Raw genomic sequence first — 16,077 nt, 5'->3', positions numbered from 1 at the left:
ACATTCAAATTCCAGAACATTCTCATGTATACAATCAGGTATATTGCATCCATAATCATTCGCAATTAATTACATATTAATGATGAGGTTCGTAAAATTTTAGGGAAATTAATTATATAGATAGGAATGACAAAGTGTAACCGCGTATAGCGAAAATGACCCTTAGAAAAAGCGAGCTGACTGTATATATTGCTTTGATTTTTGTGCACTTTTTCCTTTCCGAAGCAAGAGCCCACCAATGTTGTCCGTTTCAAAGACGCTACAAGCACTCGATCGAGGTTCTCTTTTATAAATATACACCACAGCCTCCTTCATCCATTCCCACATCTCTCACTCTCTCAAAAACACCACGTTCGAAAGAAAAAAATGACTTTAACGCTACGTTCCTCAACGTCATTTATCAATCTCAAAGATACCAAGAGCCTGAAAACTCCCGATCATGATCAATTCACCGGCACAATTTGCTTTGCGCAAACTAAGCCGTCGTGCCGCATCCGGGTGATCAAGAGCTCGATGAAATTAGAAGCGAAGCTCTCGCGCGAGAAGACGACCTTGAATGGCGCCGAAGGGTACTGTGGAAATGATCATGATCATGAAAAGAGAGAAAAGCTTCATGCACCCTCTGCAGGCGGGCATAATCAGGATGGAAACGATTCAAGGGTTCCTGTGTTTGTGATGCTGCCACTTGACACAATAACGCACGGAGGGAATTTGAACAAGCCGCGAGCAATGAATGCGAGCTTGATGGCGTTGAAGAGTGCGGGAGTGGAAGGAGTTATGGTGGATGCATGGTGGGGGTTGGTGGAGAAAGATGGACCACGTAGGTACAACTGGGAAGGCTATGCTGAACTTGTGCAAATGGTTCAAAAGCATGGCTTGAAGCTCCAAGTTGTCATGTCTTTTCATCAGTGTGGAGGAAACGTTGGAGATTCTTGCAGGTAATCCATTTGATTAGATAGATAAGATTAGATGAGATGTTTTGAATAATAATAAATAAAATATTATTATAATATAATTTTTTAATATTAATTTTGTATTGAAATTTGAAAAAATTAAATTGTTTATTATATTTTATATGAAGATTTGAAAAAGTTATAATGATAAGTTGAGATAAAATGATATGAGATTTTTGGTTTTGGTTAATCAAGCATTTGCAATTCATATATTTTTTCTGCTTGTTCTATAAGGATGGGATTTAATATATATATATATATATATTTATAAGTTGTGTATGTCTAATTCCTCTTCTAATTTAATTAATATTTTCTTTTATGAGATAGAGTAATAAATATTTTTAACTCCTGATAACCAATTTAATTAATTATTTTATCTTTGAATTATAATATTGCAGCATTCCTCTACCTCCATGGGTACTGGAAGAAATAAGCAAGAACCCAGAACTAGTGTACACAGACAGATCAGGGAGGAGGAATCCTGAGTACATAAGCTTGGGTTGTGATTCACTGCCTGTTCTCAGAGGAAGAACACCCATCCAGGTCTACAGTGACTACATGAGGAGCTTCCGTGACAAATTCAGAGATTTCTTGGGCGATGTTATTATGGTAATTTACAAGCATCTACAAACATCTATCTTTATATACTAATGCTTGTTTGGGATTGCAGTAAAAATTTTAAAAAGTACTTAAATAATCTTAAAAGCTTTTTAATAGAGAAATTAGGTTGTTTGAGATTTTGAGTATTACATATTAAAATATTTTTAATCTTAAATAAACTAAAAAGTATGTTTGAACTTTTTTCCAAATGTGCTTTTCCGAATAATGCAGGTAATTCAAATTTTAAAAGATTGTTAATGGACGAAAACCCATACAACTTTTAGATAATTACAATTTTTAAACTTCTAAGAATATGACCATAATCTTTAAAAACTCAAATACCCATACAACTTTCAGATAATTACAATTTTTAAACTTCTAAGAATATTGCCATAATCTTTAAAAACTCAAATAATCGTAATTCAACATCATAAAGAACTTTTTTAATTTGTTTCCAAATAAATGTAACATATTTAAAAGTGTTTTAAATATAAAGTTATCAAACAGTAAAAAAATTTCAATAGTAGAACTTATTACTTAAGTTATAAACTAAAAGTTCTAAAGTTATAAGTTATATTTCCTACCATAGTTCTAAACATTCACTAAGAACAATTGGTACTAACTATATATTAATTAGTTTCACTAGGACTAGGGGTGTAAATTGGTCCGGTCCGGTTTGGGGGTCCATCATTTTTCTCTGACCGGAGTAGACCGAACATCCATAGGGACCGATCTGGTCCAATTATTATTTTTGTTTTATTTTTTTTTCTTTTCTTTTTTCCAAATAAATTAATAAAAAAATTATTTAAATTACTAAATTAAAATTAAGTGAATTATTAATGTATATTATGTAAGTAACTTATTAAAAAAATATTTTATATGGTTAATGATAATAAATTAGATGAAAATCACATCATTAACTTTTATAATTACTATATAAAAATAATATATTAAATTATTAAAAATATTTTTAAAATATACATAGGAGTTTGGTCCATTCTGTCAAGTCCAGTCCAAATGGGTCGGTCTGGTAGGTTTTTCCAATCCGGACCGATTGCCTTACACCCCTAACCGGGGCATACAAATATTATCCAAAAATTATCAAAAACATAATCTTTTATATTTAAAAATTTTAAAATATTATAATATTGTATTAGAAAAAACACGGCCATAGGATGGCCCAAACCCCCGTTCGTCAAGATCTAGCCATTCGTCAAGATATCACACCCACCTTACTACCCAAACCACTTACATGGAATAATTTAGAAAGGTATAAAAAAAGAATAATCCAATCCTTACGTACGTTGAATTAATCATCCAAGAGAAGAGATGTGAATAGAATAATTAATACAAGATATCACACCCCTATAATTTGCCGAGGCCATTATTTGACAGCAGCAAGCTGTAAGATCTCACTTTGCAATGATATCATTTTCAAACAGTACCAAGAAATGAAATAATTTCTTTCAGCTTTAGGAACTCAAAATCAATTTTTTTTTTTTTTTGCAGGAAATTCAAGTGGGAATGGGTCCTTGTGGGGAGCTCAGATATCCATCTTATCCAGAGAGCAATGGAACTTGGAGGTTTCCTGGAATTGGAGAATTTCAATGCTATGACAAGGTATCTCTTAATTGCATATATATAGTAAAGGAGCTGGAAAAAGGAAAAATTGATCATGTACGTTGGTCCCACATATATGCATGGCTCATAAATTACACTATTAATTAATTGTGCTAAACTTATTGACAACAAAAGAAAGAACCATGCATATTTGATAATTCCCAACATTAATATAAAATACGTAATATATCTGAGAATTAATTAAGACATGATTATATAATATTCTTATACAAGCTGCTTAATTGTATCTGATGCAGTATATGAGAGCTTCCCTGCAAGCAGCAGCAGAAGCGATGGGGAAGAAAGATTGGGGAACAAGTGGACCCCATGACTGTGGCCAGTACAATCAATTTCCAGAGGATACTGGATTTTTCCGTAGGGATGGAACATGGAACAGCGAGTATGCACACTTCTTTCTCGAGTGGTATTCTGGTAAACTACTAGAGCACGGTGATAGAATCCTTGCTTCTGCAGAAGGAATATTTCAAGGAACTGGAGCAAAACTTTCTGGAAAAGTAGCTGGAATCCACTGGCATTATCGAACAAGGTCACATGCTGCTGAACTAACCGCTGGATACTACAATACTAGATATCGCGATGGCTACCTTCCAATTGCACGAATGCTGGGAAAACATGGAGTTGTGTTAAACTTCACCTGCATGGAAATGAAAGATGGAGAACAGCCTGGGAATGCAAACAGTTCACCCCAAGGGTTAGTTCGGCAAGTAAAGATGGCAACTAGGAGAGCAAGGATAGAACTTGCAGGGGAAAATGCTCTGGAGAGGTATGATGCAAGTGCATATGGACAAGTTTTAGAGACAAGTAGGTCAGATTCTGGAAATGGATTGTGTGCATTCACATACTTAAGAATGAATAAGAGGTTGTTTGAAGAGGAGAATTGGCGGCATCTGGTGCACTTTGTGAAAAACATGTCTGAAGGTGGTCGAAACACGAAACTTTCTGATTCTGACTCCAGCGGGACAAACCTTTACGTTGGATTCATCAAAGAGAAGACTCAGAATAGTACTAAAGAGGTTGCTCTTGTGTAAAGAGTATATATAGGAATGATCAATATATAGTGTAACAATGCATAGCTTAGTGTAATATAATGTAGAGAAACGAAGGAAAATAGAAGTGAAAAAACTACCAAGACACATGCATATACGCTATAACATCGATCTCCTATGCTTAGTTTGATCGGATGGTTAAACACATCTGCAATATACTACTGCATGCAGTGAAATTTAGGGCCTAGTTTTTGAAGGCATTGAGTTGTCAGGTGCCTACAACATAGTAGGTAGTCATTTGACAAACAACTAATTTGCTTAAAGTTTCCAGACTTCCATTTATTTAGTTTTAATGTTTCTAATGTCGAAATTAAAGTACTTTAAGCTGTTTCAATATTAATGCGTGCATTGTCGTTGTTCAAGTTGAGATTTTAGGTCTCGTTTGTTTACTAGATGAAATAAGATAAAATATTATGTTGAAAATTGAATAAAATATTATTATAATATAGTTTTTTAATATTAATTTTGTTTTTGAATTTGAAAAGTTGAATTGTTTATTATATTTTATGTAAAAATTTGAAAAAGTTGTAATGATTATATATAAGATGAGATGAGATAATTTAGTTCTGTGTAATCAAACCAGCCCTAATTTTCATGTTATATTATAAGTAAATAGAGAACATTTTTTTCATCATAAAGTGCCAATTAATAATACTAGATCTAGCACAAAGAAAAACACAGAAGGCCATTGCTTAAGTGGCGTTGATGTAGCCAATTGGTTCATATGGATCGAATATATGCAGGCTAGTCCATTTTCACCTAGAAAATGCCTGGAAAACACGCATCATACATTAAATGTTGGGACGTAAATTATAGGCCGAAAAATAATGCATAATAAATTCAAAGAATGCGTGCTTTTCACTTTCACATTGTTGGCCTTTATAAATGCATGCATACATTATACACTTTTTATTTTTTATTTAAAAAAAATGGCGTTACTTTATTAAAGACCCTCACTTTAGGTGGATAAATACCTTTACAAAATTTCAAACGACCCAAAACATACCAACAACACTTAAAAACCCAACGAATATTCTATAAGCAGACTACTTTGGTAGGAGTCTTCTCTCGTTTTGCTCTCTGGTGAACGAGGTGAAGTTTATAGCAGTCTTTGGTGTGAAGTTTAGGCTTTTGTTAGTGTGAGCAATTATGGAGGATATTCAAGAGAGATGGAGTCAATTACGGTTGACAGAGAGTGAGTCGTGCGTGTTGGAATTGGAAGATGAGGGAGTGTCTGAGATGAAGGAGAAAGGTGACAGAAGTCTGGTGGGAAAGGTGTTCACAGATCGCATGGTGAGTAAGGAAGTCCTTGCTTCCACGATGGCTAAGGTGTGGAGGATCAGTAAACAGGCTGTTTTTCATGAGTGTGGGTCAAATGTCTTCATTGTGACATTTACTACACAGGCAGATAAGGAGAAGGTCTTATTCGGAAAACCATGGTTGTTTGACAATGGTTTGTTTGCTCTTAAGTTGTTTGATGTGTTGAAGCAACCAAAATCGATATGTTTTGATTATGAAGAATTCTGGGTGCAATTGCATAACCTGCCTTTTGCATTCATGAATAGAGTGTATGGGGAGAAGATAGGGAGGACAATTGGGAGAGTTCTGGAAGTTGATGTCCCGAGTGATGGGATAGGGTGGGGTAGATTCCTGAGAATAAAGCTTGAGTTGAATTTATACCAACCTCTGGCAAGAGGGAGGATGATTAGTGTGCAAGGAGAACAGGTGTGGATCCCTATCAAGTATGAAAAATTGCCAAAGGTTTGTTTTATGTGTGGTTTCTTAGTCCATGCAGATGGAGGGTGTAGATCACAAAGTGAATCTTTGTCTCAGCATGCTGAAAAGGTCCAGTGGGAGGTCTAGTAATGGTGCTGGCGAGAGGTGGAAGAAAGGTCCAGTAGAAGGTGGGGGATCTAACTCTGATTCGGCTAACCATGCAGGCGACAATCAAGGATCTCATCCAAGTTCAAATTTAAATTTGGATAAGGATGAGAGTGTGGAGTTTGTTGCTTGTTCATATCATCAAGATTTGGATAAGAGGGAAGTTATAACTGAAAAGAGGGAGGGATCTACAGATAGGAAGGGGAAGGAGTGTTCAAATTTGCAGCATTCGATAAGGTAGGAAGAGACAGTTAGGGAATCAATTAAACAGAATCAAATGGGTCACGAGGAGGATATACATAGGAAAGGAGAGTTGGGCTTGAGCATGGGCTTGGGTCTGGATGCAAACGCAATTATGGAGGCTCAATTTTTTAATGAATTGACTAAGGAGAGTCCAAATCTGTTGGGTATGGCTAATAATGAGATTCAGCCTGGGTTAAGTGCTGAAGTAATAAGCCAGACCAGTGACAGAAGGCCTATGATTACTAGAGGAAGGTGGAAAAAATGTGCTAGGGGGAAAGCTATGGACAGTAACATTTTAGCCTCAGACATGATGCAGAAAAGAGAGTTAGTTGATGAAGAGGATGGTGGTGGGAAAGAAACAAGCAGAAAAAGAATAAAAATTAACAAGGAAGGGGCCTTCATTGATGCAAAGTTGAACTTGGTGGCGGCTGCTAAGCAGCGCCACCAAGAGTAATGAAAATCTTGAGCTGGAACTACAAGGGGCTTGGTAACCCCCGTGCAGTTCATGACCTTCACAATCTTGTGAAGGATAAGGGACCAGACTTGGTTTTTTTGATGGAAACCAAGTTAGAAGCATATAGATAGGAATTCCTTAAGAGGAAATTGCGTTATGAGGGATGTTTTGTTGTTAATCCGTTAGGAAGAAGTGGAGGTTTGGCTTTACTATGGAAGCTGGAAACTGATGTGATAATTCAATCCTATACTAGATTTCATATTAATGCAGTAATCAAGGCAGACAAGGAGGACATGGAGTGGCAGTTTACTGGATTCTATGGTCATCCAGAGGTGAGTAAGAGGCAAGTGTCATGGGATATTTTATTGTCATTAAAGCCTTCTAATCCTATGGCTTGGTTTGTTTGTGGGGACTTCAATGAAATATTAGCTCAAGATGAGAAGAGAGGAGGGAACCTGCGATGTGAATCTCAGATGCATAAATTTAGACATGTGGTAGATATGGGGGGTTTGTTTGACTTGGGATGGTCGAATTCCAAGTTTACCTGGTGCAATAGACATAAGGATGACACTTTTACTATAGAGAGACTGGACAGAGGCTTAGCAAACAGTGAATGGTTGGGGTGTTTCAACTCAATCAGAGTGAAAACTCTGGTGGCAAGAAGCTCGGATCATAGACCTTTGTTCTTTTCAACTCAAGAGCTACCTGCACAGAGAAGAGGCTGTCATAAGTCTTTCAAGTATGAAGTGGCTTGGGGTCAAGAGGAAGAATGCAAAGATATTATAAGTAATGAATGGATGCAGGAAAGTTCAAATGTTGATCCCATAAGAGAAGTCCAACAAAATCTAAAAAACTGTAGAGTATCCTTATCAAGATGGAAGAAATCTCATTTTTTAGACATGGAAAAGGAGATTAGTCAGAAATCTGCTTTACTAAAACAATTGCAGGATGATGAAAACCAGTATAATGAGGAGGAGATTGTGAGACTACAAAATGAAGTGGGGGTTTTACTGCAAAAAGAGGATCTTAAATGGAGGCAAAGGGCAAAAAGGCATTGGTATCAAGGGGGGGACAGAAATACAAGGTTTTTTCATACATGTGCAACACAAAGAAAGAAGAAGAATTTTATAAAACATATCAGAGATGCAGAGGGTTTTCTGAGAAGTGATGATTCTGCTATTTCTAGTGCTTTCAAGGATCATTTTCAGAAGATTTTTTCTACCTCGAATCCAAAGGAAGAAGATATAGATGCCTGTTTGCAAAGTGTGGACACGAAAGTGACAAGAGCAATGAATGATGATCTTGTGGCTCCTTTTCAGCAAGCGGAGGTACTGGAAGCACTTCAACAGATGGGGCCTTTCAAATCACCTGGACCAGATGGGTTTGGAGCAGATTTCTACCAATATCACTGGGTAGCAGTGGGCCCTAAAGTTTGTAAGGCAGTTCTAAATGTACTAAATGGGGGTGATATGCCAAGTGAGTTGCAATTTACAAATATTGTGCTTATTCCTAAAGTAGATGTTCCTCTTTCTGTTAATGAGTTTAGACCAATTTCTTTATGCAATGTTTTGTATAAACTCATAGCAAAAGTTCTAGCAAATAGGCTTAAGCATGTATTACCTTTTATAATATCTAGGCTACAAAGTGCTTTTGTTCCAGGTAGATCAATTATGGACAATGTGATGGTGGCCTATGAAATTCTTCATACCATGAAAGCAAGACAAAGAGGACAAGAAGGAAGTATGGCTCTAAAGCTAGATATGTCAAAGGCATATGATAGAATAGAGTGGACTTTTTTGAGGTCCATCATGAAGAAGCTGGGATTCTGTGATAAATGGAACCATTTGATTTTGAAGTGTGTAGAATCGGTTAGATATTCAGTGGTGGTGAATGGAAAGGTAGGTGATTCTTTCATGCCTACTCGAGGACTAAGGCAAGGTGACCCTTTGTCACCTTACCTGTTTATCATATGTGCTGAGGGACTGAGCTCCATGTTGAGTGATGCTGCTGCTAAAGGGAGTATAAAAGGGGTTGCTGCTATAAGAGGTGGGACCAGAATCAATCATCTCCTCTTTGCTGATGATTGTGTGATCTTTAGTAAGGCAAGTAAAGAAGAGTGGTTGACTATACATGATCTTTTGCTATTGTATGAAGTTTCCTCAGGCCAAAAGCTGAATAGACAGAAGACTGCAATCTTGTTTAGTTCCAATACCATTGAGATTATAAAAAGGGAAGTTGCAGCCGTGGCTGGTGATGTTATTTGTGGTGACTATGGTAAATATCTTGGTCTTCCAACTATGATTGGAAGATCAAAATATGAAACTTTTAGAAATATAAAAGAAAGGGTGTGGAGGAGGATTAGAAGCTGGAAAAACTCATTTTTGTCCAGTGCTGGTCGAGAGGTGTTAATTAAGGCAATTTTACAGTCCATTCCTACTTACACAATGAATGTGTTTTGATTTCCAAGGAAGTTGTGTAATGAGATCAATTCTATTATTGCAAGTTTCTGGTGGAGTGGTAACAAAGATAGGAAGGGTATTCATTGGAAGAGTTGGGATAAAATGGAAGAAAATAAAAAAGAAGGTGGGATGGGGTTTAGAGATATTGATGTTTTTAATAAGGCTATGTTAGCCAAACAAGGGTGGATGTTACAAATAAAGTGTGATTCTTTGGTTGCAAAGATTTTTAAGGAAAAGTATTTCAGAAAATGTCAGTTTATTGATGCAAAGATTGGATATAAGCCCTCTTTTATGTGGAGGAGTTTGTTAGCTGCACAAGATTTGGTGAAAGCAGGTATGGTTTGGAGAGTGGGTAATGGGAAGAGCATCTCTATTTGGAAGGATAAGTGGCTACATAATGGCTCAGATTTTAAAGTTAGATCACTTATTAATACTCTATCTGTAGGCTCGAAGGTAAGCTCTCTTATCTTTGAGGATTTGCATTGCTGGAATGAGAGCTTGGTAGGGGATGTGTTTAGCAGGGAGGAGGCAGCCATGATTTGCAGTATACCTTTAAGTTGGCAAGGGGGGGAGGATGAAATGATGTTGGGCTTTACCAAGGATGGTAGGTTTTCTGTGAGAAGTGCCTATCATTTAGGCAATGCCTTGGGAAAATCTATGGTCGGGGAATGCTCTAATAAAGAAGTTTAGAAGCAAATTTGGGAAGGGGTTTGGAGACTAAATGTACTAATCCTACAAAGCAGTTTGTGTGGAAGGCTTTGAAGAGTATATTACCAACAAGGCAGAATCTAGTGCAGAGAAAAATAATTGAAGATGCTACATGCCCGATCTGTCAAAGGGGTGAAGAAACAATATGCCATGTCCAATGGTCATGCCCAGCTGCAAGTGATGTATGGGCAGAGAGTGGGAGTGGTCTTCAGAAATGGCCTAGTGAAGAAAAAGACTTTTATGTGCTATGGTCTGAAATGCAAACTAGATTGCAGCAGAGTAAATTAGAGGAAGTTTCTATGATACTGAGAGGACTATGGACTAGGAGAAACATGATGTTTTTTGAAAGTAAGTTTGACAGTCCACGAAAAGTACTTAATGTAGCAATGACTAGTCTTCAAAGCTTTCAAGAAGCTTGTGCTGCACTAAACAATATGAAGGGATCTCATGTTCAGATTAGAAAGAACATCAAATGGAAGCCACCAGATGAGGGTGTTTCTAAGGTAAACTTTGATGCGGCTATAGATAAGAACAATTTTAAATTGGGCTTGGGTATAGTGGCAAGGAACCATGTGGGGGAGGTTCTGTTTACTTTCAATTCTGCTAAACAGTTTAGTGGAAACTCTGATCTGGCTGAAGCAGCTGCTCTTTGGAGAGCTATGGAGCTTGTTTTGGAGCTTGATGTCAGGTTGGTGGTGTTTGAGGGAGATGCTGACAGAGTGATAAAAGGGGTAACAGAGGTAGGGGCAACTATGCATGGATGGAACAACAGTATGCCAATATACGTGGCAGGATGTTACTGAGGCCAGACTGGTCTGTGAGTTTCATTCATAGAGAAGGCAACTGTGTTGCCCACGCATTAGCCAAGAGAGCATTGAGTATGGAAGGGGAGTGGTGCTGGATTGAGGATGGACCATCTGAAATTACAAGAACAATTGTTAGAGAAATGTCCTGTAGCAATGAAGGGAGTTCAGTGAGTGATTGTCTTTAGAGAGTTAAGTGAGTGTTGCTGTTTTTTGTAACACATTTTATGAATGAATGGAAAGTATTGATGAATGTTTCAAAAAAAAAAAAAACACTTAAAAACCCAACACAAAAACCTCACAATCTTAGATATGGCAAATCCAAAGAATCCAGTCTCAACAAACCTCTCACCTCCCTCGGCAACTCCCTAAAGCAATCCCATGACTCGAGATTCCATCTGCACCCATACATGCTAAGAAATCTACCGGGCAATTTCCTTGATGATAAACATGCTCCACTCGAAAATCAATCTGATGAAGTAATTTCAGAATTTCACTCCAATAGGCTTCCAAGTACCAGGTGTCACAACGTGTTCCTATGATCCAATTAACAACAACCGAGGAATCAAGCTCTAGCACTACACGGGTTGCTCCCAATCTTTTCACCTACCTAAGGCCATGCAACAAACCCATCATTTTTGCAAAATTATTCATGCCAGACCCCACTGATATTGCAAAAGCATAAAGAAGCTTTCCTTCATGAGTTCTCAACACACCACCTGCACTAGCATCACTTGGATTCCCACGACTGCAACCATCTAGGTTGAGCTTAATCCAACCTACTTCCGGTTTCTTCCAGTACACCAACTTTGGTATTCTTCTCTCTATCGGTTTAATAGGAACATACAAGGCTAGTAAAATAGCTTAATCTCTTTTAGAAAGACCCCTTCCTGCACTTAATTTCTCCCCAATTCGAGAAGCCCAATACACAATATCCCTCCAAACTGTACCAACATTATCCACTATACCTTTCATCTAAGCTCTACATCTCCTCATCCAAAGTCACCAAATAATTATTCCCAGTATCAAACCAATTAGCTACCCTATTTGAGATGTCTGAGATGCTCTACGGAGTCATATTTCAACCATATCTTTCCAACTCCTCCCTTCCACAAATAGCAACCCCACTAACATATAGCTTCTTCTCCATATTTCTCTGGCAATGTCCCCCTTAGCTAGCACATGTTTGAGAGTTTCATAGGGCCCATGCATACAACAGTCACATTTTGAAGCTAAAGGAATCCCAACAGCTTTAATCCACTTATCCACACTAAGACCATCTTCCAAATCGACACCGACATGTTTTTGACAAATAAGAGTGCCACACCCAATCTATCCATTTATTATTCGGTGCTCGTATTTGAATGCAATCCCAAGCACTCTTGGTAGAAAATTTTCCATCCACACTCTCCATCCATATCAAACAATCTACCCCATTTTGACAGTTACTCAAGACCTTCATAATTTCAGTTGTTCTATCCTCTCCAACCAAACGTTGAATCAGACCAACATCCCAACTAGAATCCAGTTTGCACTCTTTTATTACCAAATTTGGTCTCTCACTAATTGGTTGTAGATGCATCAATGGCCCCTCCTCAAGCCACCTATCATGCTAAAAAGACACATTTCCTTAACATTCCACTTTGACAATTGAAGCACATCTGACATACTATGAGATTTCCAAAACCGAGACCCCTTAGTACAGTCCATCAATGAAACATGTTTAGTACGAATATATTTTGCACTAAAGAATTGGGACCACAAAGAATTATCCACAAGTATTTTCCAAGCAAATTTCATATGCTAGGATTTTTGAATATCATGAAGGTTCCTCAAACCCACTCCTCCACCTACTGGTTGACATAAAATCTGCCATGCCGCCCAATGTTTCTTTGGCTTCCCATCAACCATCCCTCAGAAAAAGTTACTGAAACATTGATTTAACTTCCTCAAAACTATTAAAGGCACCTGAACAACGAACATAAGATGTATTAGTAAACTGAAAAGCACATGTTTCAACAACAATAACCGAGCTCTAGTAGATAGAAATCGGTTTTGGCATCCTTCCAATTTCTTTTTAATTTTACCAATCAGATCATCCAAGTGGATAGCTTTTAACCTTTATAAAACAATAGGTGCCCCAAGGTATTTTAACGGAAAAAATCATTCAACAAAACCCAACATTCATAACAATAGACGCCACCAAAAAGGAGGAAAATATCTTGCAAAAGTAATGGAATACTTCTTTTTGCTAACATATTGTCCAGACCACAACTCATACTTTCTCAAAATATCAGCAATGGACTTAAGGAAAGATTTACCACCATTAGGAAAAATGACAATATCATCCATATATAATAAATGAGAGATAAGTGGAGTGTCTGAGGGTGATAGAAAGCCTTTATTTTATTAGCCACAAATGCTTTCTTCAACAACCGAGATAATATTCCCTCAACCATAATGAATAAATATGGAGAAAGTGGATCTCCTTGCCTCAACCCATGACCACCTTTAAAGAAACATTTGGATATGCCATTCATCACAACTGAAAACCAAGGTGTTGTAACACATTGTTGAAGCAATTTACACACCACCTCAGAAAAACCAAACCTTCCAACAAATGGAACAAAAACTCCCAATTCACACTATCATAAGCTTTAGCCATATTAATTTTAAGGATAACGTTTCCACCCCTCACAGGTTTATTAATACAATAAACCATCTCCTGAGTACGACTAATATTCTCAAATATACTCATTCCTTTAATAGGAGCATATTGTTCCTGCGATATAATGCACGGCAAAATAGTAGCCAAACGATCTATAAGAATGTTGGGGCACACTATATAAAACACAAAACATAAACTGATTGGCCTATACTTATTAAAGGATGTTGAGTTTTCAACCTTTGGAATAAGTATAAGAGCTGACGCAGTAAAAAAAGAGGCAAATCAGCACCTCGAAAAAAATCACATTGCGCAAACAATGTCCTTCTCTACAATACTCCAACAAGTTAAAAAAAAAAACCTAAGCCAAATCCATTTGAGCCAGGACTACTATTCACAAGGATGGAAAAAACTACATCTTTAATAGCTTGGATTGAAGGGAGCCGATATATCATATCGTTATCACACTCATATCATTATCACATTTTTAATAACATTTCCAATTCATTTACACATATTTAGATTATACCCCTATGCCAAACACTTCCTGCAATACGTCGATAAAGTCTTGTACACCATATATTGAATAAAACTTCCTTTTTGATGTGGCATACCAATCCAGAATGAATCAATCGGATCATTGGCGATATTGATTTCAATACACACCCTAGCATTATCAGTATGAGAAGCACACCGAGTGCAATTATCTCTATGCACATACTTTCCTAATGTCATAGTGATATTCTTAAGAAATGATTCATGATAGAAATTGGGGGGTAAACTAGGCAACACTATCCAAACAGGAACCACCTCTAGCTCAGACTCCTCAGAATAATCAGGGCTCCAATGAAACACCTGATATGGCAGCCCCTACACTTCATAGGTTTCCCTTGAAAAAGCCTTGATAAAATCCACCTCATTGGAAAACCTCACAAAAATAGATCTAGGATTTGGCATCGCCAAAACCACAGGCTGAAAATTCAAACCCCATCTACCACAAATAAAGGCCTTAGTAGAATCCAACGAAGACCGTTGTCGAAGAAACTTCAAAACCAGGGAGAACTAAAATGGCTTCGTAGACTGATCAATTTCCTCATTGGAGAAGTTGATAAAGGTTTCTCCATCCAAAAGCTTTGGTGGCCTCAAAGGGATCTCCACCTCAGGAAGAGGTTTTGGAGACTGGGCCACCATATTAGCAAAGGATCGCCAGCTAGATGACGCTGAGGGCCCCTACAGGCCCCCAACGGCAGGCATCGCAACCCTAGCACTATGTTTTTTCTCGTATTTTCCTCGCTCTCTGGTATTTTTCTAGCACTGTGTTTAATCCTACATTATACACAAAGTGAGGGTAATATGCGAAAGTTTGAGAATTATCAATGTATCATCAGTAGAACAATATATAAACTCTAGCCTTAAGGATTACATAATGCAAACGCGGACATTTATTGCTAATTGAAGATGGCTCAAAGATCATTTACTGTTTCAAAGTTCATACCTAAAGGATTTGAAGATTAACCAATCCCAAAGGCTTTATGGATTAAATTTCTTTTATCCACCATGATCTTGATGCAATGGAAATTGTTGACAAAGAATCTGAATATGGGGACATTCAAATTGTAATAAAGGGAACCCATAGTGGGCATCCCTTCCTCTTTTCTTGGGGGTTATAATGTGCATGACTCCTAAGCCACTTCATGAGTCTTGATGAATGGCCCTTAAACCACATAGCCCCTCCCTCATTTGGATGAGATACGTGTGGCATATACAGAAAATCTCTCTCTCAAAGACTCCTCTCTAGTCCTGGCACTTAGATTGTGGAATATGTGAGTGTTGATCTAGTCTTACCACGTTGCACACTCCACCATTGTCGTGAAGATTTTGGATGAACAACGACAATAGAAAATCCATAGAACAACCACATTAGAACCAAGATATTTTCGATGAGGTAATATCGATTTCGCTATTTATTTTGATCTAGTATTTCTAACACGAATTTTAGAATACTTTTGATAAAACAATAATTAATATTCTTCTCAATGAATATATAAGTCATGCAATAGTCTATAGCTCATGGATTTCAACCACATTGTCTTTATGGATTATACATTATTACACGACTATCTCAATGAAAACTCTAGCAATGACATGCCAAAGAATATTTAAGGAAGACAACATTTGCCATATAACAAGGACTCATAATTTAGCATCCTTATAAGGTGGTTGCAACCAGGAGACAAAATTAAATTGGTTAATACAAATATTTTTTCACTTAAAGATTTTGGTTAATTATGATGATTAGATCAATTGAGAGTATCTTGATTTAGAACTTCATACAGACATCTTAATTTAAAGTTTTTCGATTTTATCGTTAGGTTTGGTGTACGTACAATATCAATGTTGCCACCAGCATTATCGACCACCATATAACAACTCTATTAAAGAGAAATAGAAAAGAAATTTCATTTGTAATAGTTCTGTGCACTCCAAAGAGGACTAAGTCCTTTGTATTACACATCTCTTATAATCTTAATGGAAGTCAAAACCTAGAGCATTAACGTGAGAGCATCAAACCAAATGATAACCTAAAGGGGAATATTATAAACATTAAAGGTCTTTTATGATAA

At 37.1% G+C, this 16,077-nt stretch overlaps 2 protein-coding genes across 2 annotated transcripts; both read left to right on the top strand.

Annotated features, from left to right (window-relative positions):
- Positions 1 to 300: 300 nt before the first annotated feature.
- Positions 301 to 4,574, top strand: LOC122282956 (beta-amylase 3, chloroplastic-like). The gene is made up of 4 exons (XM_043095048.1): positions 301 to 938; positions 1,352 to 1,562; positions 3,063 to 3,173; positions 3,431 to 4,574. The coding sequence occupies exons 1-4, from the start codon at positions 367 to 369 to the stop codon at positions 4,220 to 4,222; spliced, it is 1,686 nt and encodes a 561-aa protein (XP_042950982.1). The 5' UTR covers positions 301 to 366; the 3' UTR covers positions 4,223 to 4,574.
- Positions 4,575 to 9,406: 4,832 nt separating this feature from the next.
- LOC122282348 lies at positions 9,407 to 10,788 on the top strand. Its single transcript, XM_043094307.1, has 3 exons — positions 9,407 to 9,611; positions 9,723 to 9,937; positions 10,021 to 10,788. The coding sequence occupies exons 1-3, from the start codon at positions 9,407 to 9,409 to the stop codon at positions 10,786 to 10,788; spliced, it is 1,188 nt and encodes a 395-aa protein (XP_042950241.1).
- The last annotated feature ends 5,289 nt before the right edge of the window (positions 10,789 to 16,077 follow it).

This window comes from Carya illinoinensis, chromosome 11, assembly GCF_018687715.1.
Source record: "Carya illinoinensis cultivar Pawnee chromosome 11, C.illinoinensisPawnee_v1, whole genome shotgun sequence".
Lineage (NCBI taxonomy): Eukaryota > Viridiplantae > Streptophyta > Magnoliopsida > Fagales > Juglandaceae > Carya > Carya illinoinensis.
The sequence above is the reverse complement of the archived record's forward strand: the minus strand, read 5'-3'. Positions and strand labels throughout refer to the sequence as shown.